At 38.8% G+C, this 27,495-nt stretch overlaps 4 protein-coding genes across 5 annotated transcripts; 3 read left to right on the forward strand and 1 right to left on the reverse strand.

The window, feature by feature from the left end:
• The first annotated feature begins 4,497 nt into the window (after nt 1–4,497).
• On the forward strand, nt 4,498–9,989 carry prr15la (proline rich 15 like a). The gene is made up of 2 exons (XM_043235616.1): nt 4,498–4,706; nt 8,795–9,989. The coding sequence occupies exon 2, from the start codon at nt 8,815–8,817 to the stop codon at nt 9,145–9,147; it is 333 nt and encodes a 110-aa protein (XP_043091551.1). The 5' UTR covers nt 4,498–4,706; nt 8,795–8,814; the 3' UTR covers nt 9,148–9,989.
• Nucleotides 9,990–10,640: 651 nt separating this feature from the next.
• On the forward strand, nt 10,641–13,523 carry atf4b (activating transcription factor 4b). The gene is made up of 3 exons (XM_043235607.1): nt 10,641–10,803; nt 11,608–12,006; nt 12,095–13,523. The coding sequence occupies exons 2-3, from the start codon at nt 11,706–11,708 to the stop codon at nt 13,066–13,068; spliced, it is 1,275 nt and encodes a 424-aa protein (XP_043091542.1). The 5' UTR covers nt 10,641–10,803; nt 11,608–11,705; the 3' UTR covers nt 13,069–13,523.
• On the reverse strand, nt 13,380–17,767 carry si:dkey-110g7.8 (GTPase IMAP family member 8). 2 transcript variants are annotated; one of them, XM_043235604.1, is made up of 4 exons: nt 17,372–17,767; nt 16,080–16,734; nt 15,041–15,622; nt 13,380–14,918 (listed from the first exon to the last, which is right to left on the reverse strand). In XM_043235604.1, the coding sequence occupies exons 1-4, from the start codon at nt 17,375–17,377 to the stop codon at nt 14,866–14,868; spliced, it is 1,296 nt and encodes a 431-aa protein (XP_043091539.1). In that variant the 5' UTR covers nt 17,378–17,767; the 3' UTR covers nt 13,380–14,865. The 2 variants fall into 2 exon arrangements, with proteins under 2 accessions (XP_043091539.1, XP_043091538.1); XM_043235603.1 differs by having other exon boundaries at nt 16,080–16,781; nt 17,372–17,766.
• Nucleotides 17,768–17,882: 115 nt separating this feature from the next.
• On the forward strand, nt 17,883–27,345 carry LOC122341905 (adenylosuccinate lyase-like). Its single transcript, XM_043235598.1, has 14 exons — nt 17,883–17,997; nt 19,623–19,774; nt 21,101–21,304; nt 21,913–21,957; nt 22,412–22,491; nt 22,609–22,780; nt 24,935–24,981; nt 25,131–25,221; nt 25,359–25,428; nt 25,506–25,653; nt 25,759–25,849; nt 26,412–26,501; nt 26,683–26,859; nt 26,961–27,345. Exons 2-14 carry the CDS (start codon nt 19,640–19,642, stop codon nt 27,054–27,056), a joined length of 1,446 nt encoding a protein of 481 aa, XP_043091533.1. The 5' UTR covers nt 17,883–17,997; nt 19,623–19,639; the 3' UTR covers nt 27,057–27,345.
• Nucleotides 27,346–27,495: the final 150 nt, after the last annotated feature.

Below are 27,495 nucleotides of genomic sequence, written 5' to 3' on the forward strand. Positions count from 1 at the left end.
CCGCAAATATTAACAATAGCTTATACCTTACTTTAAGAAAATTTTTTAATAGCAGCTTTACAGTAAGAAAGCCAGTAGTCCAAGTAGGCCTGGACACAAACTACTCGCTAGCACGCAATCTCCTTCCCTCTTGCTCTGCTTGGCTTCGTATTTCTCCATTACGCAGGTTTTTAAACACCTCTTGTACTCCTATTAGAGAAAAAAAGAAGCCGAAGAAGAAGAAGTTCTGCACTATTTATCCCGTCAGACTATCAATCACTGTCGCTCTCGCTGCCCCGTCTTGGGCGCAAAGACAGCGCTCCGCGGCCAGCCATTTGTCAAAGCGGCCCCGGAGGCTACGCATGGCTGTGTCCGCGGAGGACGGCCTGTCGTCGGGCCGATGTGGATGAACGAAAGCGCTATGCAAATTAGCGGCTAATCTGTGGCGGAACACAGGCGCGCCAGGCTCGCAGGTTCCATTACTCCTCTTTAGCTCGGTTGATTATGATTAAACTGATGCCTGCCGATCGGTTTTAACCCTTTTGCCCGCCAAAAAAGCAGCCCGGCGCGGATGCTTCGCTTTGGCTGGAGGCGCGTGGAAGATGAACTGTCTGTTTATATAAATAAACGCGCTAAGTTTGAGCCTCGATGGTTCCCCACAGAATCAGCAGTTTAGACCGGAACTCCCCTCTTCGCCATGGTAATGAAATAACCTTATCAAAATGCGGGAAAACTGTGAAACGCGAGCTCGGGTTTTTGCGCTGGCCCACTTGACTACACCTGGCAGAGCCCACGTCTCCTAAAAGATGGCATTTAAATGTCTCTCACTGCAAAGTCTGAGCTCAGAATCTGATGATTGAAGTTTATTTTATCCAAGAGACATTAAGGCGCTCTACGTGTCTTCGTGAGGAAGATGCAGTGGGGGAAGAGATGTTTTGATTGATGGCTTCCATCATTCTGCATCCCTTCTTCTCCACGTCGTCAGAAAGCAGTGTTTGTGCCTGTCAAGTAAAGATAAGGTCTGGTAGTCGCAAACTAAGACCTTTGTGAGGTCTTACCTAAGTGAGATTTTAGGAGCGACAGCCCTAGTCCTGCTGGGTTATTTCATAGTCATTTTTTATTTCGTAGGGCAATTGTTTTGTTTGCTCTGCAGCTACATTTTCCAACCTCACGATCCAGTTCGGGGTCCACTGTCGTCTCTTTGTCCCCACAGTTCTTATGCTTGGGTTTCCTTTATTCACGAACAATGGCATCTTTATATGGATAGCACACTCAGCACAGTTTGCTCTATTATTTTCCTGATGCAACCATTGTTTACGCCACAATATGGAGCGGAAAACAAGGGAATGAGAGATGCGAAAGAAAGGGAGGATTCCGTTCGGTAGAATAAAACAAAGAAAAACAACTGTCCTACTTTTCCCTCCTGCTTTAAAACAGCTTTATCTGCATCCGTAGCCCATCTGTCCGTTTCTTTCCCTCTGTGGACTACAATATGACATAACTTCATTCTCCCAATAGATTGACAGTAATTTCATTTTCAATTTGTTGTGGTTCAAGGCAGTAATGATGACTGACGGGTGCTACCGCCACCTGGTGGAGTAACGATAAAGTGCAGAGCTTTGACAAGGCTACTGTTGTTTTACAGACGAACCTGATGTTCGTGAATCTCGCCACCAGGTGGCGCACTAACATTACACACGAGGACACGAGGGCTAAAGAGACTTTTTGTGTTATTTATGACTAAATTATGATTAAAACCATAGTCACAATTAAATTACATTTTAACTGAAGTGGAGAAATATTATTATGTTATTATATTATAATGTTTTATTTTAATTGTAATTTGAGAAAAGTAGATTTTAAAATGCAATAATAATAATAATAATAATAATAATAATAATAATAATAATAATAATAGTAATAAAAATATAACATCTATTTGTATTTTATAGAGCACTTAATTTGTCAGTTTAAATACCCCATGATTTTTTTTCACAGACAACATGTGGGGTATGTGCAGGAAAAATATATATTCAAAACCAATACATAAAATGCAGTGTATTTATGTTTGCTTTTATATAATTATGATGACATTTCAAAAACATGCAATTTAAATAGCAATGATCAGATATCAGGTATCAGAATCACTGTTAATCTAAAAACTAATCACATTTTGAACTGAGGTAGTAAAATATGCTGTATTTGAAGTCTAATTTAATTCTAATAGATATTAAAGTAATAGTTCGATAGATATTTGCAATAAATTTAGGTATGGCATTTCCAAAATATAAATTATGTATATATATATATATATATATATATATTTTTTTTTTTCACATAACACATTTCCCAAAATGTTCACATTTATTTTATTTATTTATTTATTATTTATTATTTAAAATAAATAATACATTTATTTATTATTTATTTATTATTTAAAAGTCATGGAGCAGAAATCTCAAACAGAACGCCCGAGAAGCTCTTGTCTATCTACCCTGATAATGATCAGTAAATTCAGTAAATTAATCTTCCTGTCAGTCCATCCCGACATCTAGCCATTCAAATTAAAATTCTCAACTTATGAATTTTGTATGAACTTCTGAATGTTCAAAGCAAAAGTCAGATATCAGAAATAGGCCAAATGCTTTACATGCCCAAACTGTTCCTTTTTTTAAAAGAAGAAAATGACTGTCGGGCCAAATGAAGTTTCCCATCAGAAGCTATAAGATAATGATTAATGGACTGTGTGTTCTGCAGACTGTGAAGCGACAGATCTTGGCTGATATAAGCAAACTACCAACGCCAGAGCCCAGCTGGTGCTGAACAGCCCCCCAGCCGCACGCTTTTCAAGTGGGCCATGAAATGTGGCTTGTTCTTATTCAGTCCCTGTGTGTACGAAGGCCGCATACACGGTCCTCCCGCCAGCGCACCACGTGAACCAGGCAGTCCCCAGACAGAGGACAAGTGCTCCTTAACACACCCAGCTAGGGCAGCGGTCAGCCATTAGTATCCCTCAACCAGTCTAATCGCTCCAGTGGGCATCCTGGCATCCGCTGCTTCTCTGGCCATACTTCCTGTTCAACCGCTGCCAGAGCCCGCACTACTGAGTCTTACTCAACAGACCGGAGACACTGCCCTCTACTGGCGGGATGTGGAGCTCTCTTTTTATTTGAACAAAAGCAAATATGCCTCTGTTCTTATATATATATATATATATATATATATATATATATATATATATATATATATATATATATATATATATATATAATTTTAGAACTGTCTATAGATTAGGATAACATAGGAAATGATCTAATGGAAATAAGATTGTATTTATTTTGCTTAAATGTGTACTTTTATTGCTTTATTACTAAATGATATCTAATAAAAATATGTACTAATTTATTAATTATTTAATTCAGTTTTATTTTAAAAGATTTTGTGCGTCTTTTTTTATATATACAAGAAAACATTCTAAAAGGACAATGAAGACTATGTGGAAGAACAAAACAGCTTCAGTACAACAAACTCAATTATTAACAATATAAAAGGACAGCACATACACACATGCGGACCTGTTATGCAAGGACTAATCTTGTCTCCAAGATTGTGGAATTGTTTGCCATCGATTATGTATTTTTAAATGTATGCATTTTATCCATATATATTTTCTGAATATATATATATATATATATATATATATATATATATATATATATATATATATATATATATATATATATATATATATATATATATATATATGTATAATTTTTTTTTAAAAGCATGTATAATTTCACTAATATATTAATATCACTTTAATGACAAAGAATAGGCTCTTTTCGTTGCCATTAAAGTGAAATAACTGATCATAAACATAATAAAAAAAGGTAATTTTGGAATAATTTTTCAGACAGCACTCTATATATAGTTTTCGTACAGCCATTTTGATAGCTGAGTGATACTTGCGTGATTTAACATACTGCGCCAGCCAAACGTTTGGACACAGCTGTTTCACACAGTTTTAAAATAACATATTTTAGATGTGCATATGAATTTTTTTCACAAAACAAAACCAACAAACAAAAAATTGTTGCAATGAACATGGAAGAATAAACAGTCAACAATCAGCCTGAGTCTATTACCTGAGAGAAGAAAATAAAATATAAGAACATTGGACTGGTAAGTTATAGTACAGACAACAGATCTTTTTCAAGGTGTATGTCAATGTAACATGCATGACAGTAAAAAGAAAGAAGAATATCACCTGACACAATCCGTTACTAAAACAATCCCTGCTGATTACATCCCTTTTATAGCATTTTAAACATAAACTAATGTAATATCAAAAGTTAACATTAGTCTTCTACACACAGGTATATATATAGCTATTGTTCTGTGATGCTGATGTCACATGACATGTTTGTTCAGGCAGAGGGAGGAGGGGCCTGATGTGTGTGTGTGTGTGTGTGTGTGTGTGTGTGTGTGTGTGTGTGGCTCTGGAGGGAGGAGTAACTCACCTGTGAATCTACACCTGGCTGCCAGAGAGTACGAGAAGGACAGCAAAGCCGGAGGAGAGACAGAACAGAACAGATGAGATAAACTCGCTGAAATCCGAGGGCAATGATCTCACCTGGACTCATCTGGACAGAGAACTGAACCTAAGGATAGTGACCTCTCTAACGCAGATAACAACCGCCTCAACGGACGCACATTCACCTGCACAGGTGAGAGAGGCTTATTACTGCAGTTCAGTGGCTTGGGAAACTCCTCCGAACATCATCCAGTTACGATTAGTTTCATATTAATTAGATGACAAATAAAATGACTGCGTAAAATGCAAATCAAACAGGAATTAATGCTGAGTTCTAGAGAATGAAGTGAATTAATCGAACTGAAACGTATAGCAAGTTCTAGAGAAAAAAAGCATACCGATAGCTGTGAATTTTAAAGACCTTTGGACAGAGACACATTTGATTACACATTCATAGCAAACAGTGAACCTTTATCACTTACTTATCACGCACAATGAGGAGCCTGAGATGTTTTTGTGTGTGTGTGTGTGTGTGTGTGTGTGTGTGTGTGTGCGCTTAGATTATTGCAACACTTTGAAATGCAAAACTTTTCTTTCAGTTGTGTCAACAGTACAATTTCGGCAGGCACTATAGACATCTTTTGAATTTATTTATCCTGACAAAAATGATTGCACTGGGAAGGAATCCATCCGAAATCTTTCCGTTGAAATGAAGAGATCCCAATCTTATAAATAAATAACAGACAACTGCTATGAACGGCTCTCTTAGTCATAGTAGAATATGAACAAGTGAACAAAGTGAACAAATACGAGAAGCAACAAGTGTCGTTTGTGAAATTTAACGTGAACGTTATGCCTCTGCTGCTTTATATGTTTACCATGTGCTTGGGTATTTGTTTTGACACACAAAGTTTCCTTCTCCCATTAATAAAAACTTTCAGTTTTGTAATCTCAGGTCCTACGGTTTTGGAAGAGATCTCAGAAATGTCTGAAACGTCAAAACTTTCCAGTCCTCCCAAAAGCAGATTATCTGTGCTGTACTATCCACATTCAGTTCATACATTAGCTTTATACTCCTACTGTCTCAACTGATGTTGAAAAGATCTTTGGTTTGATCGGTTTGATGTTAAAAAACAGGTCAAATATGCAAATCAAACTGGTGTCAAAGACTTGACGTGATACTGATTTGATGTAAACTGAACGTCAAACACTTTGGCCTGATGTCTTGGAGATATTTGACGTCAAACCGATATCAAGGTGCCTCCAAGGACAGATCAGCAACTTCTGAGGAGTAACATGTTCCCCTGAGGAAACTTGGGACCAATTTCTTTTTCATCCTTTTTCCTGCCTTCGTTTTAATGTTATTACAATTTAACACAAAGTGCCCAAATAGTGTAAAACAACATGAAAATGAAGCTGAACTAGGCACCAGTACACGGCCTGTAAGATGGGTCAAACACAAAACAACATTTTTGCTGCAGTTCTTCTCATGACCACAGCTCCCATCGTCTGTGCTACTTTTACTCCTCCACAGTGAGACTGTTCTCAGAGCGGAGCTCTCCCAGGACCCCACTTAACACCTGATGTTTTTTCCAACCACCGGCAAAATAATTAATTAATCGAGATGTCTACGGAGGTTTCTACCTCTCTTGGGAGCTTCCGTTGAAACTAAATGTACTTTGTGGCATTATTATTGTGATACCTGAAATAAATTGAAGCGCTTTTTAACGCTGCTCGTAATTCGCCTGACAAGACAAATCAGAGGTTAGATTCTCCGAACCATTGTTTTCTCTACGTTATCATGATACGTCAATCTTATCAAATCCTCAGCACATAGTTCCTGATGGCCACCGACATGTTCCCGGAAAGCACTGGCCTTTCCTTCTGAATAATGATTTCCTTCACATTTATCTTTATTTTTTTATCTTTGTGTGAAAACCGCACCCGTGCATAACAGCACCAAGTGCAGTAAGGCCATGTGCTTTGCGTTCCCCTTGCACGCAAAGAGAAATCTTCCTCATCTGAATCAAGGTGAAACCATCAATTTGCCCATTGTAAAGATGGCCTGATTTTAGCGCATCTGGGTGCATTAATATTACAGACCGTTTCAAAATCGACCCTTGGCATAAATCATGATTTAAACTACAGCGCAGGCAATAAATTGTCCAAACAATTAAAGACTGTATGTAGTTCAGTAAGCGTTGACATCGCTTCTTTAACAATGAAGCCAAATACTTTTACAGTATGTAAACTTTTACTGTAAACAAATATTTCAGAGTTTTCAGTCATTCTACTTCAAAACCAATTATTTGTATGCATTAGCAATTTCCGACAAAAAATAGTTTCACGCCATTTTTCATGAGTGTAATGAAATATGGGTTCTTGTTAAAACCGTCTGGATTAAAGGCCCTCCTTTATAAGGTTAAAAGCGGTGAAAAAACAAGGCTGTGAGGTTGAAAGGGAGCTTTCACCTGGCACCATCTGATCTCTGTTTGCTCTCGTGAACATAAAAGCAGGAGCAAGAGTCAAAGCCCTGAGAGAGCGAACAGAAATTAGCATACTGTATGAAAATGACCACTCTGTTTCTAAGCAACGGAGCCAAGCCTTTCCCGTGAATGGATAGTACCTACAGCAGTTTTGTGTGAATCTGAGTGTGGGAGTTTATTTTCACAGCAAGCCGATTCAGTTCGAGATATGATAATGGACAGTCAAGCAATAAAAGTTTTCCAGGATGTCAAAAAATAGCGCAGAGTATTTGTTCTATTGCTGCCATTGTGTGTGTGTGAGTGAGCAGCAAACCTCAAAACACGATACGAGGCCGCATTTGGACATTTCCACCATTGTAATAGTTTTGTCATTCTAGCTAGTGTATGAACGCTCTCTGGACTGTGAACTCTTCACACGTGAATAGACTTTGTACAATCACATGAATGAATCATATAAAATCCATTCGAGGTGCAGAGGTCAGATGTTATAATGAATGTGATCGTTTGAGGCCTGCATGGAGATCAAAGCAAGATTTAAAAAAATTTGAATAATTTTGGTGAAGTTCAATGAAATGTTTGCCACTTTACTCAGTAAAATATAAATTAAATAATAACATTTTTATGCTAGTGCTGTCAATCGCATCCAAAATATATATTTTTTTGTTTGTAATATGCGTATTATATATACATAGGCATACATACATGCATGTATATATTTAAGAAAAATATGTTACATTTTATGTTAAACAAATGTATATATACGTTATATGAAAACCTATATCCGTGAAAATATTTACAAATATATACTGTATGTGTGTGTATTTAAATATAAATAATAAATATACGCAGTGCACACAGATGTAAATAAAGACTTTTAGTTTGCATTACATTACATTAATATTCAAAAGTTTGGAGTCTTGATTTGAAGAAATTTATATTTTTATTCATCAAGGACACATTGAAATGATTAGGAAAGGCTTTGGTAACGCTGAATATCTATGAACCATCAGTTAAGCATTGGTAAACATCAATAGGCATTAATGAGCAATTTATAATTATAGCTATAATTGTTTTGATCTTGAGCGTATCAGTAATGTTTAAAGATCGATTTATCATTTCTAAACGATTATCAGTTATGTATAACTGATATAGTTATGATATAGTTATATATAGGTCAGTGGTTCATAAAAGCACGTACATAAATAAATGTACATTTATAAATCGTATTATTTAGTTATATGATAATAGTTGCCCAAGAAAAGCATCTTTAAAAGGCATTTATAGCTGTATTCATAAACTGCTTACAAATGACTATTAACCGGTAGTGCATAAAGGATGAACTGACAATTTGCTAATGATACTTAATTATTTATCATGTGACACTAACTACTGCATGATGCTGAAAATTCAACTTTCTATAGTTTAACATTCGTATGGTGTGCATTTAGCATTTCCATCCTCCCAGCATATAGCTGCAGTACAGCGTGTGTGAAATTCGAGGCCTGTAACCGAAGCTCTACAGCTTAAAACTTTGCATACCTCCACCATATGGCGCTTATTGAATTGCACTAAAAAATTCATTAGCAGCTGCCCCTTATAATGTAAGACACAGATCTCACATTAGCATTAGCTCACGCCCTCAGGGCTCAGCTTACACATTACGACCATTCGTATTACTTATGTTCGATTTTAACAAAAAAGCAATATGTTTACAGTTCATTCTCCTCTTCGGGCCTATGGTGTTTAGTCACGTTGCGCTCTCATGTAAATATATTTCATTCTTTCTCCCTCGCAGAGCTGTCAGAGTCTGTCTAAATGGCGACCGCGGAACCTGCACCAGCCTGGTGGAAACTGACCTTCCTGCGTAAGAAGAAATCAGAGCCCAAAGTGTTGTACGAAATCCCTGGAGACCACAGCAGCAACGCCGGGGAGACACCCGGGACACCCGACCCGGCCGCGGACAGCCAGTTTAACGCCCGCTTGGAACGCATTGTGGACAAAACGGCGACGAAGGGGCGCCACGTGAAAGTCTCGCATTCGGGCCGGTTTAAAGAGAAGAAGAGAATCCGCTCTACGCTAGCAGAAAACCCTGACCTGTTCCCCGAGGCCGAAACGACAGCTAACGAGAATAATGCAAGTGGAAAATAGAGTCACTGTGTAAACATAGAGTCACTGTGTGTGAAGCAGCTCAAGAGGGCCTTGGTCTATGCAGCGCTCTTCCATTGATGTCCTCTGCAGTTTACAATCGTCTGAGGTTGAGCCTGAAGCAAGAAAAGGACCACTGAATTAGTGACTGATCTATACTAATGTTTAGGAACAAAGACAGGCACAAACCCAAAGATCAGGTTTCTTCACAGATACGCACGGCAGGACGGCATTGTGGTCGTCTGATGAAAGGCTGACAGTTAGCAAATGTTTAGCTAAGAGAAATCCACTGAAAGAGAATCAAATAAATCAATCATACATCAGCACAAGATATCAGTAATTTTAGGATTATTGTAGTTTCCTCGGAGGGGGGTTTATACGACGAAAACTACAACCGCAGCTACAGCACTTTTGATTCAATAGGAATATTACCAGCAATAATATGCTATCATATTAAAAGATCATAGAAATGTTTATTAAAGATTTTTAATATATTGTACGTTAAAATATTGTTGTCATTATCATTAATTTAAAAAAATGGCTAAATAAAATTAGAGGTGTCATAGCTTTCATCCACCTACTAGACCAAAATATCTGTTTTAAATAAATGTGCCTTTGTTGCTTTGATCTTGGTTGCTATTTATTGTAGGCCTACATAGTTTATAAAATGTAATCTGAACATGGTGGGGCTTTTCCATTTTAATTATTGTGGTTTTTATGTCGAAAGAAACTCAAATATTTGCACACTGCCTGTTTGCTTAGCTGGGATTTTCAACTGAATTTTGTACAAAATGACATGTTGTTTTTAAATATACATCTCTAGAAAAATAAAAGAATGAGTTCAGGATGGGAGCTGTCTTTTTGTGTATCTTTTCTTCTTCAATTCAAACAGGATCACTAGACTTGAATGCAAACAACACCTTTTATAGACCGTCTGATGAGAGCTTAATACAGCCTGTTTCGTTCCTTTATTCACTTCCACAGCGAGAGCAATGCTCTATTCCTTTTCTTTTTTTCCATAACAATAATTCCCGTAAACACAACTGAGAAAAAAGTAGTTTAATTTTTGTCCAGCAGAGGACGATATAACACTGCATACGGGGAATGTGGGCACCCTGACTCATGCTCTGCTTTCATGTTTGCTTTAATAGACTTTGTGCTTACAAAAAATTTGCTTGTCAATCTATAGACAGATACAATGCTGATATCATAGACACATCTACGGTTGATACGCTAGTCTTTACAACAATAAAGTGTTGTGTCGAATAACAACATAATTCGCTTTCAACATTTGGCACAATCAGAAATACTCATAATCACAAAATATACCTGAATAGATTAAAAAAGTTGTACTGATATTCATAACGAAAGATACAAGTTGACTCAAAAAGACGGGTCTATACGCTGTCTGCGCGGAGTAACACAAATCCAGCTCTGGCGGAAGGATATGTCTGGGCAGCGCTGCGGCCCTATATTAACAGGAGCTCGACGTCATCGGCGCTAGAGCTCTTCTCGTCTCAGCTGATTTTTTTTTGTTGACAACCGAGTGCTTGTGCTCTTCGCCGAAATGGCCGTGTGATCTGCAGCCTGTAGACAGCGCGCAAACTCCTCAGTGCATCAACATAGTGCACTGGCTCAGTACATTTATTCCAAAATGGCGTAAGTATCCTTTTCATTGTTTTTGTGTTACAATGTCAAGTTGCTTACAGCCGGCGAGACGGAAATCTACAATGAAAGTTGTAAACATTATGACCATAAGTGTTTTAGGGTACTTCGTACTTGACTAAAGTGTATGTTTTGGAATGTGTTATTTTAAATTTAAAGAAAATTGTTTAGCGTTCGAGCAGTGTCGTAACAGCCGTCTCGAGCTTAGCGCGCCATATGTCTACCCGACAACGACAACTTCAATCGACGGATTTGTAGTCGTTTTTTGGTTTATAATGTATCATGGCATGCCTATTGTCAATATAGGTTTAATTTCTAATAAGTCTGTTAATGTTGAACACAAGTTGACATGAGTTGAGGGAGTTTATTTGACTTTTCTTTGTCGTCGCGAGCTCTTTATAAAATGGCGCACGTTCCTGAAAAGGGAGCGGCGAGCCCTGAAATGGCGGTGTCTTAAGACCGTCATACACCAATAGCACATTTCAGTGTCTTTCACAAAAGACATTTTGGTGTCACTTTAATATCCTATTAAGACCAATGAGCGTTTTTAGCCTCTGATAAATTGAAGTTGAGCGTTTAAAAATAGAAACTTCTCTGCTGACTGTGAGTGATTAAAAAGCATCACGTGGTAGATGCCCATATATGGGTAGGAGTGTAGGGTGTGGGCAGATGATGTCATTGTGCGTCAGAAATAACTGGGGCTTTATTTTTCCTTGCCTAAAAGCTTTTCATCAGATTGCATTTGATTCCATTTTGCTTTCATTATGTAAGAGATTAACTACTTTTCACCTGTTGCAGGTCCCTTGTGGCAACTCTGACCTTTGCTGTACCTGACAGCACGAAATTATTCAAATTCTCAGTAGAAGACTCTCTGATTCCACTTGAAATAGACAGCCATGTCTTTGATGAGCTCACGGTTTGGCCCGGACGATATGGAGGTCCTTCTCTGGGACCCATCATCACCGATGGCTGACCCTCTGGGGTCCTTCCTAGATAAAGATGAGGAGGTTCTTCCTCTCAGAGGCGCTGAATCGCCCCTCTCATCTTTCTCTTCCTCTCCACTTCCCTCTCTCTCCCCACCCTGCACTCCTCCCTCCCTTCAGAGGGGGGAGAAGGCTGGGCTCAATCAGCTGTCCCTGTCCTGGTTCTCCTCAGATGAGCTTTGCCTAGATAACGGTGGTGCAGGCAGTGGTAATGGTAAGATGTAGCAATTTACTCAGAATATACCTGCAGTGCTGTCGTTTAAGCAGTCAATCATTTAACATCTTTATTTCTGTTGTTCCAGATCATTCATTCAGTGAAATGGATTGGATGACAGAGCGAATTGATCTGAGTGAGTTTGATCTGGAGTCATTGATTGACTCCTATGATTCTGAGGATCCACCCAGTTCTCCTGAGGAACTCATTGCTTCTCTGGAGTCACAGATAGACCTGGAGTCCCAGCCTGTAGCTTCTGACAATACCCCTTCACCCCCTCCCCCAGTGTCTGTCCCTGAAATCGATCAACTTTCCAACCTTTCATTCACATTGAATACTCCAGTTTCTACTCCATTCATTCCCTCAACACCCTGTGAAGTGTCAGATCCCTCCTCTGTAGTTCCTGAGCCCCAGGCTGAGCTCGAGATAAAGTCTGAACCGGCCTCCCCAGTCCCATCCCCTTCCATCCTTCCACCCGAGTCCCCTACTGACACCCTTGAGCTTGGTTGCGAGGTGGACATAGCTGAAGTTCAAAGTCCAACCCCCGTTGAGATGCGGGTGCCCAAAATTGTTCTGTCCCTCTCCCCAACCCGCATCGTTCTTGTGCTTGCTCCCAAAGAGGAGGCTAATGTGATAGCAACCCATCCAGGTGAGGTGGTTGTGGATAATTCACCAAGTCCAGCCTCCCCTGAGCCACAATCCCCAGCCTCTCCCCAATCTCGGTCTTGTAGGGTGAAGCCATACCCTACACCTGATTCTATGCCCACCCAAAATCAGCAATCGGAGTCACCTTCCCTCACAGGAAGAGTGAAGTCATCCAGTGGCCCAAAGGTTGTGGTTGAGAAGAAGAAGCTGAAGAAAATGGAGCAGAACAAGACTGCGGCGACCCGTTATCGTCAAAAGAAGCGTGCAGAGCAGGAAGCCCTCCTGTCAGAGTGTGCTGTTTTAGAGGAGAAAAATCAAGAGCTGGAAGAAAAAGCAGAATCGCTCACTAAAGAGATTCAGTATCTGAAAGAGCTAATGGATGAAGTCAAGAAGGCAAGAGAGAGCAGGAAGTCGTAGAAACAAATGGACACAGAGGCTTGAAGCTGGGTGAAATGGACAGTTTCAGCATAGCCTGAAGTGCAGAAAATAGGGATGTTGGTCCTAAAAGAAAGTATTTATTGAAGGGTTGAATAAATAACTGTTTTGGTTCTTCCCCTAATGACTTGGTAGAATAAGCTTCCTTTTTAGCATGTTGGCTATCAGTAAAGCCTGATATACTTTTGTAAGTGTGTTTTTATTTTATCATCTTGTGTATTAATGTGCACAGTATTTTATATAGCAGTGCATTGTGTAGTTGGTTGTCTTTCAGTTTCTTAATTGAAATTGTGCTGTATAAACGCTCAATACTTTAGTTCTGTCTTTGTTCATAGAAATGTTATAGTGTGCTTTTATTACCTGTTGACTTTCTATGGGCCTTTCACCATTTTTCAACTAACTTAAATGTTATTTGTGTAATAAACATTTAAAACGAATACTTTTTGTCCATTTAATGTGTCCTTTTAATAATGAAGCTGGTGCAGAAAGTAATAGTTTGTAAAATTGTTTGACAACTTTTCACTGCTATAGATAGGTGTGGAGTAAAGCTTAAATGTGTTTGAGTATATTTAGCATAAGGAAGTTTCCTCTGTTACGTCAGTTTGTCTTGCTGGCAGAAACTAGATTTTGTCTTGAATATCTTTATTTCAATGTCTTTTGAGATCTACTTGACAAAAGCAACACTCCGTATTGGAATTTCACTGTAAAATTGTTCTTTATTAATATGAAAATATGAAGTGAAAAGCATACAAAAGCCTAAACTCTAAAATCATCTGAGTGTTTTAAGTCAAACTAGCTGAATGTCACTTTTGAGGCTGAAATGTTTGCCCAAGCACTTGGGAATTTATAGCATATCAGTGGCAAAAATGTGCAGACAGCTATGGCCCAAATGCTCAACACACATTGTTAACTGTGTTTAGGTAGAATACAATGCTGACATCACAGTCATAAGTATGATATGTCCTCATTAGTTACCAATCGTATCAAATTCACAACAAAAAGAAACCCTGAATGTTCTTAAGGTGCTCAGTTGCACATTCAGTTCAGTCTGAACCTTTGTATACTCAAGAATCCAGCTCTATTTTAAGTGCACATACTAGATTTTATGATAATACAGTACATTCAAACTACATGTGAGTAGTAACTACAATTATAATTAGTAAAATGTAGTTTTACTAAATATTATTTGACACTGTTTCAATGTGCATGAGAAGCTACCAGGTAGTATAAATACTGTACAACAATATCATGCCATACCATGTGGAAATGGATGGAATCATTTTGGCCATTTGTTCTGTTTGGTGCCACCATGCATTTTACATAATACTTGACAATAATCATTGAAACCAGTGCATGCATTTGGCAAGAGTTTGAATATTTGACTACTGAGAATTACTGTTATTTGTGCACTCAGTTCGTACTGTTATTTGTAACTCACAGGATTAGTAGGAAACAAGTTCAACAAAAATATTATGTCAAGTGCTACGTGCTTCCAGCAAAGGTGAATGTCCAGTGACGGATTTATAAGGAGACAGAAATCTAGTCTGTACTTCTGTAAGTATGCTACTGAATGTCAGCATGAATAGAACATAATGATCATAGTCAAAAAGCAGTAGAATGTACAGTTCAAATTCTGTTTGCATTCTGTCATCTTAATATATGACATATATAAACAGTGTGAATGGCCTTATGGGTAATAAACAATTTGATTAATGCTGCTTGTTTAGTGATCCAAAGGGTCAACAACTTGTATATTCCTCTAATTCCTTTATATCGCATTCACTGCAGAATACATCTTCCACTCGTTTCCTCCTCGTCTAATTCTTGATTCACTGTAGAGCAAGGATGAATTGATTAGGTTTAAATATACATGAAAATTATTCATACGAAGAAATGTATGAACAAATTAAAGTGCAAGCCATTACTATAAAGGTGTGTAATCTAAAGAACTTACATTTGACTGGTAAGAAAGGTTTCTGTCCATTCTCTGCTACCATCTCCTCTATTTTCTGCAAGAGTTCAGTAACCTGTGACCTGTCCTTATTGGCTTTGGTGCAGTCTAGCACATGGTAACAGTTCCAGCAATGCTGCATCAATTTCAGCAGCTCGCCTCCATCCCGCTGGATGTGATCCTCAATTGATGTGCCATACAGCCAGTCACCACATGAAAACAGCACCAGCGTGTGCTGACAAGCCTCCTCGCCAAACATTTCCAAGTGGCTCTTAAGGGCCTGTCTCTTTTTGGGAGTGAGGGTGGAGACTACGGGGATGACCAATAAAAGCGCATGTGGGCCAGGATGGAGAAGCCCTGCCCCCAGTTTGATTTCTCTTTGTATGTTGCTTGGTGTGCGCTGGACGGAGAACCAATCCCAACCTGGTGTATCGACAACCGTGAGGCGCCGACCAGCTACCAATGCTTGGTGGCGCACAGAGACGTCAGTGGGACGTCCTGATTCAAATACACGACAGCCCAGTAGAAGATTACCTGCAGAGCTCTTACCTGCTCCACGCCAGCCCACTAAAAGCACTCGTAACTCTGTTAAAAGAGAGGAAGTGGAAATTGTGAAATTCACATGATCTTAATGCACTTTGCATAGTCTAAAGCCAATTACTGACAAGCAAATAAAAAAGTGACCTGAAATTAATGTGACATGGCAAAAAAACATAAAAACTGGTTACTAAGCCCTTGTCCTTTCCCCTCATTTTAGCACTCCAATTGCCAAAGTGTGATTTATAATACTCTTTTTGTTTACCACAAGCTGATGACGTTTCATTCTTCTATGGGAACGTGCGTCGTAGCGTATGAGTCAGTAGGTGTCATCAGTGTACAGTCTATATGAATGTCGTACTCAAGTTGATTAGATCCATGTCAGTGTGGTTTGCAGGATCTTAAATCCTTGCTAAAAACATGCAGCATGTAAAAGGATTTAGGGACATTCTGCAATGCTACCACCAAACCAAAGGAAAAAAGAATAAAATAGGCAGGAACTAACCTCTTGGTGGAGATCTAAACATTGCTGCTGTTCTCTCAACTTCTGTACCTCTATCCTCTTCTCTTTCATTGTCAGCCTCTTCATCACCAAATCCAAGGCTTGGCCGCACCATTTCAAAGAACCAGCCTTGATTCTCCTGCACCATTTCCTCCACTTTCTGCAAAAGCTCTGCAACCTGAGAACTTTTGTCAGAGCGTGTGTTATCCAAGGCATGGTACCTACAGCCACACCTCTCCACCAACCTCTGCAGCGCTGCCCCGCCATCCACAATAAATTCCTCCACACCCATATCCTGTGGCAACTGGTCCGCACAGGTGAACAAAACCATTGTATGCCTCCATATCCCTGCTCCCAGTGCCCTAACTCGGGCCCAGAGACCTTGCCAGTGGTGCTCTGTGAATGGGACTCCAATGGGAACCACCAGCAGCAGAGCATGAGGACCAGGAGAACATTGATCAATGATGGACTGCTGATTCTCTACCGAGTCTGTCTCATCAGTTGAATCTTCGATTTCCAGCTTCCATCCAGTGGTGTCAACGATCAGTAGTCGCCAGGTGAGTATGTCTACCCAGTGTTGATGGTCTGTTTGGGGGTCATCTGGAGGGTTTTTCTCTTGGCTCAAGATGGTATTCAGTGTCGAGGTCTTACCGGAGCCCTGGAAACCCAGCAACAGAATACGCCGGGTGGGTAGAGAAGAGCCCTCTGTTTTTGAGACATAGAGATACTAATGATGCAAATAATGCCAACTACATTGACAACTCCCTGAGCAATCTTGGAGTATTACATACTGGTAACCTGCTGATCAGATTAATATACTCCTGTGATGATTCTGTAGTAAATAAATTGAAAACTGGTGCTTAGACCACATAATCACTCCTATGATCAGAAAATAACACATTTCATGGGAAAGACAGGTTCCTGTCCATTCTCTGCTACAGTATTCTCCATTTTCTGCAAGAGTTCAGTCATGTATGCACTGTCACTTTCAGCTTTGGCACAGTCCAGCAGATTTGTAACAGTTCCAGCAATACTACATCAACCCTGACTGTTATCTCATTTTAAAACTGATCCAGTATTAGAATTAATCACATTTGTGTGAGCATCTTCCTTTGTACGATGGAAAACTGCCCTAGATAAAGCCAAGACTCTCCAGTCTGCACACGAAAGCCCCTGAGACACAGGAAGCGCATGTAATGCAGAAGGGAAGTGAGTCAGCTTGTAGGTGGAATCTGAAAGTGAACGACTGTCGGACATACTGGCAAAATGAACTGAAGTTAAAGTTTGTCACTTACCAGCATTTAAATCAGAAGAGACTGTAGCCATCTTGTGTCTAGCTGGTGCGCTGTCTCCTTGTCTCGTTCTCTCTCCCTCTTTTGCTCTCTCTCTTGTGGTTTAGTCTCAGCCAGCTGCCTGTGCTCAAAACATGCCCTTCTCCCCTCTCATCTCCCTCTTACTCTCTCTCCCTCCCTTTTCAACAGATTTTTTTATTATTATACAACACCCTTGCAATCTTTCCCTCTGTTTTCTTACCAGTCTCTTTCTTTCAAGAAATGATACATTCAGGGACAAACGGCAGGAGGGATCTGGGAGAAAGAAGCAAGTAAAGAGAAGAGGGATGTAGGGAGGAGCAAGTAAAAAAAAATATGTGGCTTGCGATTGCAATCTTTTGAGTGCTAGTGGGCTGAGTTTGACAAATATTATACCGTAGCTACACTCTCACAATTCTAGGGTAGTAACCAATAAAAAACATGACCATAGACCAATGAAAACATAGAAGTATCAAGTTTAGCCCCGCCCACTACCAGAAGAACTGAAAGCAAGAGCAAGAGACATCAATATAAAGATTAATTCCTTCTGAATCTATAAGTGTCATTAATTAAATCTAAAAAAAAACTTTGATTTATTATACAGCAGTCTGGTAAGTACAAAATAAGACGAATAAAGCTATATTTTATATAACTAAATTGTTTATAAAAATAAATTAAACAATAATATTACACAAATTCGAAAAGCTTTACAAGTTGCAAAATACATTATAAATTGCTCTGTGTTTTTATATTTAAAAGGGTTTCAACATGTTATAACCTGTGCTACAAGAAGTTTTGCTTCGTGAATATAACTTTTGCTGTTATGGACTGTTGTAGAATATTGAATCTGTTAGAGGTTAAGGTAAAACACTTAAAGGTAAACAATTTTAAACTAGTAAGAAACAGGTGTACTGTTTATTTAAATAAGTAACCTATAGCCTTGTTGGGCATGGTATATCCAATTTCATTTAAACTTTGTTTTAGATACTTCTGTAAAATATCTGAAACATAGCCTATTTAAGTGCATATATTATACAAAAACAGTGTATGCATATATTCATATATATAAAATAATTTATTTCTGTAATTTATCTGTGTTTTATCTTGCTTATTGATACCCTCCACCCTTTTAAAGAGATAAAAAATTTAATATCAGAAACATTAGATAATACTAAAGGTATCAACTAATATTGAGGTTGTTTTTGAAGCTCTGGTTGCTTAGCTATGTGTCTCATGAGAGTTGGCAACAATGTGTAGTGACTTTGCATAGCAAATAACATAGGAGATAGGAGAATAGGAGATGCTGCATGCAAATCTGGGCGTAGAATAGGGCAGGGACATGTCTCTGTAATATCCTATTTATTTTAGACCCTGCAGCCTCGTAAGAGGTCATTATATTTTAGTGAATTTCTCTAAAACTATACATGCCACAGTTTTGATATCCTATACAGAGCACATGCCCCTGCATCTTTTTAGAGATACCAAATGATCGGATGTTTCACCATGACGACTCCCTCTCTTTGGTCTTCAAAAATGGCTGACATTAATTTAGTAACACTCTTATGGAAAATTATATCATTTTATAATTATAATTTAAATATGTCTGTATTTTACATTGTGTTTCATAAATCAACATCTCAGGAAAATGTTATGGGGGCGTATAATCAAAATATGACTTTCTGTTATGAAACAGGATGTTTGGTTTCATCCATGTCCTTATATGAGGACAACAGGACTTAAATATGTTTATTAGGCATTTGGGAGACATAGCAAATGAATAGAGAAAGAAACTATATTTCAGTATTTTATTAAATATTATATATAATTATGAAAATCTTGTAAATTATTATTCCCTTATTACATATTGCATCCCAAAACACATTAATATGCAAATTAGATGTAGTCTATAGTTACTACATAAAACATGTTTATGACGATTTTACAACAGAGTACTCTTTCTGAATCATTCAGGGTTCAGTTAGATAGGCTATAGAAATGAAATGATGCATGATTAAGACACTCAGTGCTCTAATGCTGCTGTAATGTTGTTGGTTCAAAAATGGGTCATTATTGTCTGTTACTGATCCTGCTCTTTGACACGCATCTGGCAAATATACCTGTATAGCTACTTTGCGCTTTTGGAGTATTTACTTTTTTAGCGATGCCCCTGCCCTCCAATGTCAAAAGCAAACATACACCTTGATGCAAATTGATGGCATATGCAAATGTTTTGTAGATCTGTTTCTTTCTGTAATGGAGGAGTTCATGAAATACCGCTCACCGCTGGTGTCCCGGTACGCCAGCAAAGAGATGGCCTACAACTTCAGCGACCGGAAAAAATTCACCACCTGGAGAAGACTGTGGCTTTATCTCGCTAAGGCTGAAAAGGTCAGTTTATTTGCATTTTTATAAAACAAAACAAAAAAAAAGAAACAATAGAACCATCACAAATATCATTACAAACAATCAGGTTTTAACCATGATTCCATTATGATTTATTGGTTTACAAGTCACCAATAGAAGGTGACCAATTACAGTTTACATTAAAACCAATACTTCCATTATAACCAGTAAAATTATACATTTTGTGATGTGACTATTGTGTTTTTCAGTAGAGGCTATGGTTCTCTTTACAAAATCAAACTGTGTCTTTCTCCACACACAATCTGGCACACACTGGGACCACGGTTTAACTTAAATTTGACCATGCATCTAGTATGGTTTGTTATAAAGAACAACACAGCCTAAAACAAACAGGGTTTGGCTAACGTATGTTTCTGTTGAATGATCGGCCTACACAGTGGTGTTGTGGTGCCTGGAGATTTGGTATACTCATAATTTATGCCCCCACTTTTTAAGTGACCAAGCAAAGTATAAACGGCTAGTCTAGTCTAATCTCACATACTTAATTGACCCCAAAATGGGTCAGTAGTATTTGCACATTTTCACTTACTGTGACATCTGCTACTTGACTTCATGGAGTAAAGATCATTTAAAGAAAAATAATATTAGCCAGAAGTGTGGATTTTCAATAAATAATTAAAATGTAAATACATACATATAAGTACGCTAAGTACAGATATAAACAGGGTGTAAATGTTTTTGAGCTTGTACACTTTTGACCGCATCCAGAGGTGTTCTGTGTAGATCGCGTCACTGATTATAATAGGTTCGATACTATTTTGTTGCCGCTCGGGAGAGAAGGGAAATGCAGAGCAGAGCTTGTGAAGAGCTGCTTTAAGACATTGATTAAATTTGCGGATCCATGAGAATCGTTTAAAGACAGAATCAGAATTCAAATGAGTAGTTTTTTGTGCACCCTTAGATTTGATGGCATGGCAATATCTCCTTTTCTCTAAAGCAGAGCAGCATGGCCCCTTTGTTGCATGTTCCCGGGGATGGGGACTATCTGGGTTTGCGATGTCACACACCCAGGAAGTAACTTGCAGTTTCCACAAGCTGTTTTTGTAAGCTTTAAACTGCCATAAGTTTAATTTAGCTCTGTAACGTAGCAGGTATTGTTTAAGTTCAAACATTTTTGGTCTGGATCCCTGATGTAACAGTAATGGTAAAATAAGAGTTTTAGATGGTGTTAAATATAATGTAAATGAGAGTGCACATTTAAGTATTGACAATACTGAAAAGATTGTTCGCTAGTTGTGTTTGATCATGACTTTAGTATCTCATCATCACTGTATAATATCTTGTCTCCAGGAATTGGGTCTTCCCATAACTGATGCCCAGGTGAGCGAGATGGAGACTCACTTGCAAGACATTGATTTCGTCATGGCTGCAGAGAAGGAGAAAATGTTGAGGCATGATGTTATGGCTCACTTGCAAACGTTCGCTCACTGCTGTCCCACCGCTGCTCCCATCATCCACTTGGGCGCCACTGCCTGTTATGTGGGAGACAATACGGTGAGGTAACATTAATTAAAACCATTTTTATTTTTAAATGGGATAGTTCATCCAGAAAATAAAACTTCTGTCATTAATCACTCACCCTCAAGTTCTCCTCAAAATTTGATTTTTAAAAATGAAATCTGTGAGCTTTGTACAATAATTTCTACTAAGCAACATATGTATGCGTGCATTCCTCTACATGTAAACAAGGCACGGCATATCTGGGTTCGATGCCAGAACGCTGACTCCTGTGTTGTGATACTGAATATGTTGAAGACTGACATCGAGGAGAAGAAATTGTTAAATAAAGTCATTATTTCTGTTTAATTTGCATGCAAAAAGTATTCTTGTTGTTTCAGGAGATTATGGTTAAACCACTGATGTGATATGGAATATTTTAATGGTAACCTTATTACCTTTATGGACCTTGAACATGTCAGTTCTGTTGGTGTCTATGCAGGGTCAAAAAAATCTCAGATTTCATAAAAAATATGGTCATTTGTGCTCAAAGATGAACAATCATCTTAGGGGTATGGTAAGACATAAGTGTAAGCAATTAATGACAGAATATTTTTGAATATTATTTTATATATATTGTCATTATATATGTGTTTTATCTGTAGGATCTGATAATGCTGCGCGATGGATTTGATATCCTGCTACTCAAGGTATCCTACTTTCTGAAATTCCAATAAATACACCTCGTGTTTATGAAGGTGCTTAGAAGTGCCAAAAAACAAAAAAAAAAAAACATTTGTATTGTATTGCAGTGTATTGTATTAATTTAGAAAAAAATTAAAAAATGTAGCTAAATGTAACATGTAATATTAAATCACTTTTCAAATGGATAAAATTAATGCCCGTAATAAATAAGTACATTAATAATTTTCCTTTCTTAATCCATATAAAAAAGCATTTGGTAATTATAACCCTCCAATCAGCATTAGTTTGATATTATTTGTATAAAATGATAGTTTATATTACTATTTAGAATATTTAAATAATTTTTAAATAATTTTGTTTAGGATTCTGGTTCTTTTTAATTCTGTTTCAGCTCAGTTTTATTTTATTACAAGTTAATGATTCTCATCCATTGCAGTAAACATTCTCTCTCTCTTATAGTTGGCTCGTGTCATAGACAGGCTGGCGAACTTTGCAGAAAAATATGCTGATCTTCCAACTTTAGGCTTCACCCATTATCAGTGAGTGTTTAAAATTAAATCTTTTTTTTTTTAGTTTTTTTCTTCTGTTCTTTTACATTACTGTAACTGTACAGGATTGGATTTGAGTTTTATTGTTACTCTCGTCTTTTTCCTCAGACCAGCTCAGCTGACTACAGTCGGGAAGCGTGCTTGTCTGTGGCTGCAGGATCTGGTGATGGACCTGCGTAATCTTCAGCGTGCAAGAGAGGACCTGCGCTTCCGGGGCGTCAAAGGAACCACGGGCACTCAAGCTAGCTTCCTGCAGCTCTTCCAGGGGGATCATGAGAAGGTGAATGCAGCTGCATAAAAGTTTTATGCCTCAACACTGGATCATTGCATACTTAGCGTGTACATTGTCTTTGACATACACTGCCATTCAAAAGTTTAAAGTCAGTAAGCTCTCTTTTATCATCTCGTGTTTGAAATCCAACTATGAGAAGGGTACCCGCCCCTGACCTCTGCAGAAGCAGCCAATGGCACCTAGTTTGGCCTGACAGACAAGAGCGCATGCCCAGTGGCAGGTAAAGGCCCTGATATACTTGAAACAAAATTGAATAATGAACTGAAATGACATCATTTTGAACACAATCAGGCCAAAACAAAGGTTGTTTTGGCATTTTGAATTGGCTCACTTTTGGGGGAGTTGTTCTGACTCCTAAACACCTTTGAGCTAGCATTGGTCCGAGGTGGTTACATAATCCTCTGAGTTAGAAATTCCGTCTTCTTTTATGCAGAATTTTTTTCATAACATTAATTCTTGTAATTGCGCTGCACAGTGTCTTTACATACAGACAACAATTACTAGAAAAGTGCGAAATGTGACATATTGAAAAATGCTGGGCTAGACTACGGTAATACAATACACCAGGTAGGACATCCGGGCGCTCGCAACGATCATTCATTGACCTCAAATATGGACCTTATCCAACATGACTGTGCACCAGTACACAAAGGAAGTTCCATAAAGACATGGAAGACAGAATCTGGTGTGGATGAACTTGACTGGCCTGACCTTAACCCGACAGAACACCTTTGGGATGAATTAGAGTGAAGACTGAGAACCTTCTTATCCAACATCAGTGACCTCACGAATGTGCTTCTGGAAGAACGGTCAAAAATCCCATAAACACACTCCTTAACCTTGTGGACAGCCTTCCTAAAAGAGTTGAAGCTGTTATAGCTGCAAAAGGTGGACCGACCTCATATTGAATCCTATGGATTGGGAATGGGATTTCACTCATATGTGAGTCAAGGCAGTTGAGCGAATACTTTTGGCAATATAGTGTATATATTTCTTTTTGACAGAAGGGAAGGAACAGATGACAAGGAGGGCTCAAAAAAATAAACACCTGGAGCAAGGATTTGTTAACACATTAGGCCCTCATTGGGCAAAAAGGTGCTGCTTGAGGTAGGTGATTTCAAATATGCACTTTAATTGTAAGCTTAGTGAACAGTTTGGGAGAATATGATGTTTCCAAGTGCAAAGAGATAGTAGCTGCACTTGGATGCCAGAAAAGCTTTTCAAAGATGGCTGCCAAGTGACATGACTTGTCTTATAGAGACTTCAAATGGAAAACTGTGAAGTGAAGACAAATCAGTGTTGCTTGTCAGGCATTCGTTTATAAAAAGTATTAGGGATTTAACTAGTCAATGGAGCATCAGCGTTGGTCCACTTCATCAACAAATGAGAACGGACACAGTGGTGACTGTGGTGTGGTGCTTTTATACTGTAACTTGATGGGCTGTTGATAAGGTGCAGGTGCAGCTGATCAGAATTCAGGTGATAGTGAGCGTTGTGGTTGGCTGGTGGTTGAGAACTTGGACAGCGTTTTCCAGCAGGTAGATGACTGGGGCTCTTGGCCATAGCTCATTCCTTACATCCCTGCATGTACTTTCTCACATCCCTAGCCATAGCAGTGAGAGGCTTGAGTTGACCCTTGGGTGGCCAGTGTCCAAGGAGGTGTGAGTGGCATGAATGTGAGCATTGTGTCTGGGGTACATACTTATGGTCACACCTGGAATAGATGTGATGCTCCCTCCAACCAGTGTCTTTATTAATCTAGGGTAAGCTTGAAGGCCAGCAGCTCTCTGTTGCCCATGTCATAGTCCTTTTCCCCTGGGCTGAGCTTTCAGGAGAAGTAGGCACTTGAATGGAGGCTAGGGGTCAGTTCTGGGTCAGGATGCACCAGGAGAGGAGCACTGGTGAAGGCTTTCTTTAGCGTGGCAAAGACTTTAGTGGCTTCCGGGGTCCAGGAGGCACCCTAAGATGACATGGAACAATGGTACTGTGTGTTTCCTAATGCTTTTCACTCCATGTTTTGGGCTCCATTGGGGCAATCAGACCATAATTTAATTTCAGCAATCTGCTGCAGAAGCAGAACAGCAGAAAGGCAGCAGTTTGCTCTATGGTTGAACTATCAGTTTTGTTTGTTTTCTCTGTTAGGTGGAGGAGTTGGATAGGAAGGTCACAGAGATGGCTGAATTTAAAAAGTATGCTCTTGTTATTTACTTTCTGCATTCATTGTTTACTAAATGCTTCAAATATCATATTAATGCTTCATCTTATTCAACAGTATGTTGTTGGCTAGATTCTTACATGATTTAATTTGCACATAATGAGTTCCTCTTTCATTTTTTAGATCGTACCTAGTGACGGGTCAGACATACAGTCGTAAGGTGGATATCGACTCACTCAGTGTGCTGGCCAGCCTCGGAGCCACTGTACACAAGGTCAGACACAAACTCAGATCAGCTTTATGTATTTAGAAATGAGCTATTGTAATAGTCTGCAATGATCACAGAACAGAAACAAACATGCTTTTTATTACAATATAGACCTCCTTTTCTCTTATTTTGTTTGGCTGTAGATTTGCACTGATATCCGTCTGTTGGCTAATCTGAAAGAAATTGACGAGCCGTTTGTCAATGGGCAGATTGGTGAGTTTACATGTGAGACAGGATTTAATATAATAAATCCTCTGATCTATCATGATATGTCTCTGATATGTCATTAGGTTCCAGTGCCATGCCATACAAAAGAAACCCCATGCTTGCGGAGCGCTGCTGTAGTCTCGCTCGTCACCTGATGGCGCTGGTGTCAGACCCTCTGCAGACAGCAGCAGTGCAGTGGCTGGAGAGAACCCTGGACGACAGCGCTAACAGGCACTGTCCCCATATCTGTGCTCTGACCATGTGATGTGAGACGCACTGTTTTGACTGTGAAGATGTAACTTTAGAGTTGCTTTATTTTCTTTATTGTCTGTTCAGGAGGATCTCATTGCCCGAGTCCTTCCTCACAGCGGACACCATCCTCAGCACTCTGCAGAACATCACTGAAGGACTGGTGGTGTATCCGAAGGTGTGTGTGTGTTTCGGAAAAGGTCTCTTTAGACAGCTTATTTTAAAGGTCCAGTTTGATAGACAGAGATTAGCTCCTTAAACCAGGATTAGGCCATATTTTAATTAGGACATTAAAGTAATTTTTATGACTTTTGATCATATGTTTTAAGCTCAGTCAGTACAAGTTTCTTTTAGTTAAAACGGTTCAGATTTACATTCTTGTCTAGTGTTTTAACAGTCACATTACTTTTTGAAATCAATTTATTGTATTTGCTGAATAAAAGCATTATTTTTTTTCTTGCAAACTTTTAAACTGTAGATCTGCTCATAAGTTTATATATCATATACTGTAAATGATTTTTTATTTAGTGGTACTTTGATGCTTCTGCTTTTAGTGATGTTGTAATGGTGAAAATAATTGTATTTATTTACGTATTAACGTATTTAAACTGTAAAAGGTATTTGCGGAGAAAACAATATATAAAAAATAGTTTTTATATTATTTTTATAATTAATCAATATAAAAAGACAGTGCTTGTTGTTATTTGTACTTTTTAATCATTCTTTCTCTCCTTTTATAGATGATTGAGAGAAATATCCATCGTGAGCTACCCTTCATGGCTACTGAGTACATCATCATGGCCATGGTGAAGGCTGGAGGAAACAAAAATGTGATTAATGAATAAGAAAAATCTGGTCTTGTAATAGAATTTTGCTTTGGGAAATCAAACCATGTTGTTTGAATAAATTACTTACACAGTAAATATTTTTATGTAAGCATAGCAGATGTTGAGGAAAGAAACTGATATCTAACACTGATTGACATTTTCTCTGTACTGAAAACACACTCAGGACTGCCATGAGAAGATTCAGATGCTGTCCCATCAAGCTGCGGCTGTAGTCAAACAGGAAGGAGGTGATAATGACCTGCTTCACCGGATTAAGGCTGATCCGTATTTCTCCCCCATTCACGGAGAGCTGGACTCCATACTGGACCTCAGAACCATAACTGGCCGAGCCCCACAACAGGTACATGCATGACACCTAGAAATACCTGTACAACATCACATAATTTATGATTTTATGAAGGATGGGAGCTGTAATATCGTTCCACTTTTTCTATGTGTCAGGTTACAAGGTTTTTGTCCGAGGAGGTCAGGCCTGTTCTACGTCCATACGAAAGTTATATCAACATCAACACCAAAACATCAGCATCAGCTGTCTAAAAAACAATATTGTTTGACCAGTAGGCTCAATATGCCAAACAGTTGTAGAGATATAGCCTCACAAGTTAAAAAAAGTAAAAATTTCTATTAAAAATAACAAAAAGCTAAATCTAAACTAAATCTTATGTATGTCATGTCATATGATACTGCTTCACTTTCTGTTGCACTGCTCTCTCTTCTCTCTCTCTCTTCTTCTTCCACTTATCCGGGGCCGGGTCGCGGGGGCAACAGTCTAAGCAGGGACGCCCAGACTTCCCTCTCCCCAGACACTTCCTCCAGTTCTTCCGGGGGAACCCCGAGGCGCTCCCAGGCCAGCCGAGAGACATAGTCCCTCCAGCGTGTCCTAGGTCTTCCCCGGGGCCTCCTCCCAGTGGGACCTGCCCGGAACACCTCCCTTGGGAGGCATCCGGCACAGATGCCTGAGCCACCTCAGCTGGCC

The sequence above is a fragment of the Puntigrus tetrazona genome, chromosome 3 (assembly GCF_018831695.1).
Source record: "Puntigrus tetrazona isolate hp1 chromosome 3, ASM1883169v1, whole genome shotgun sequence".
Lineage (NCBI taxonomy): Eukaryota > Metazoa > Chordata > Actinopteri > Cypriniformes > Cyprinidae > Puntigrus > Puntigrus tetrazona.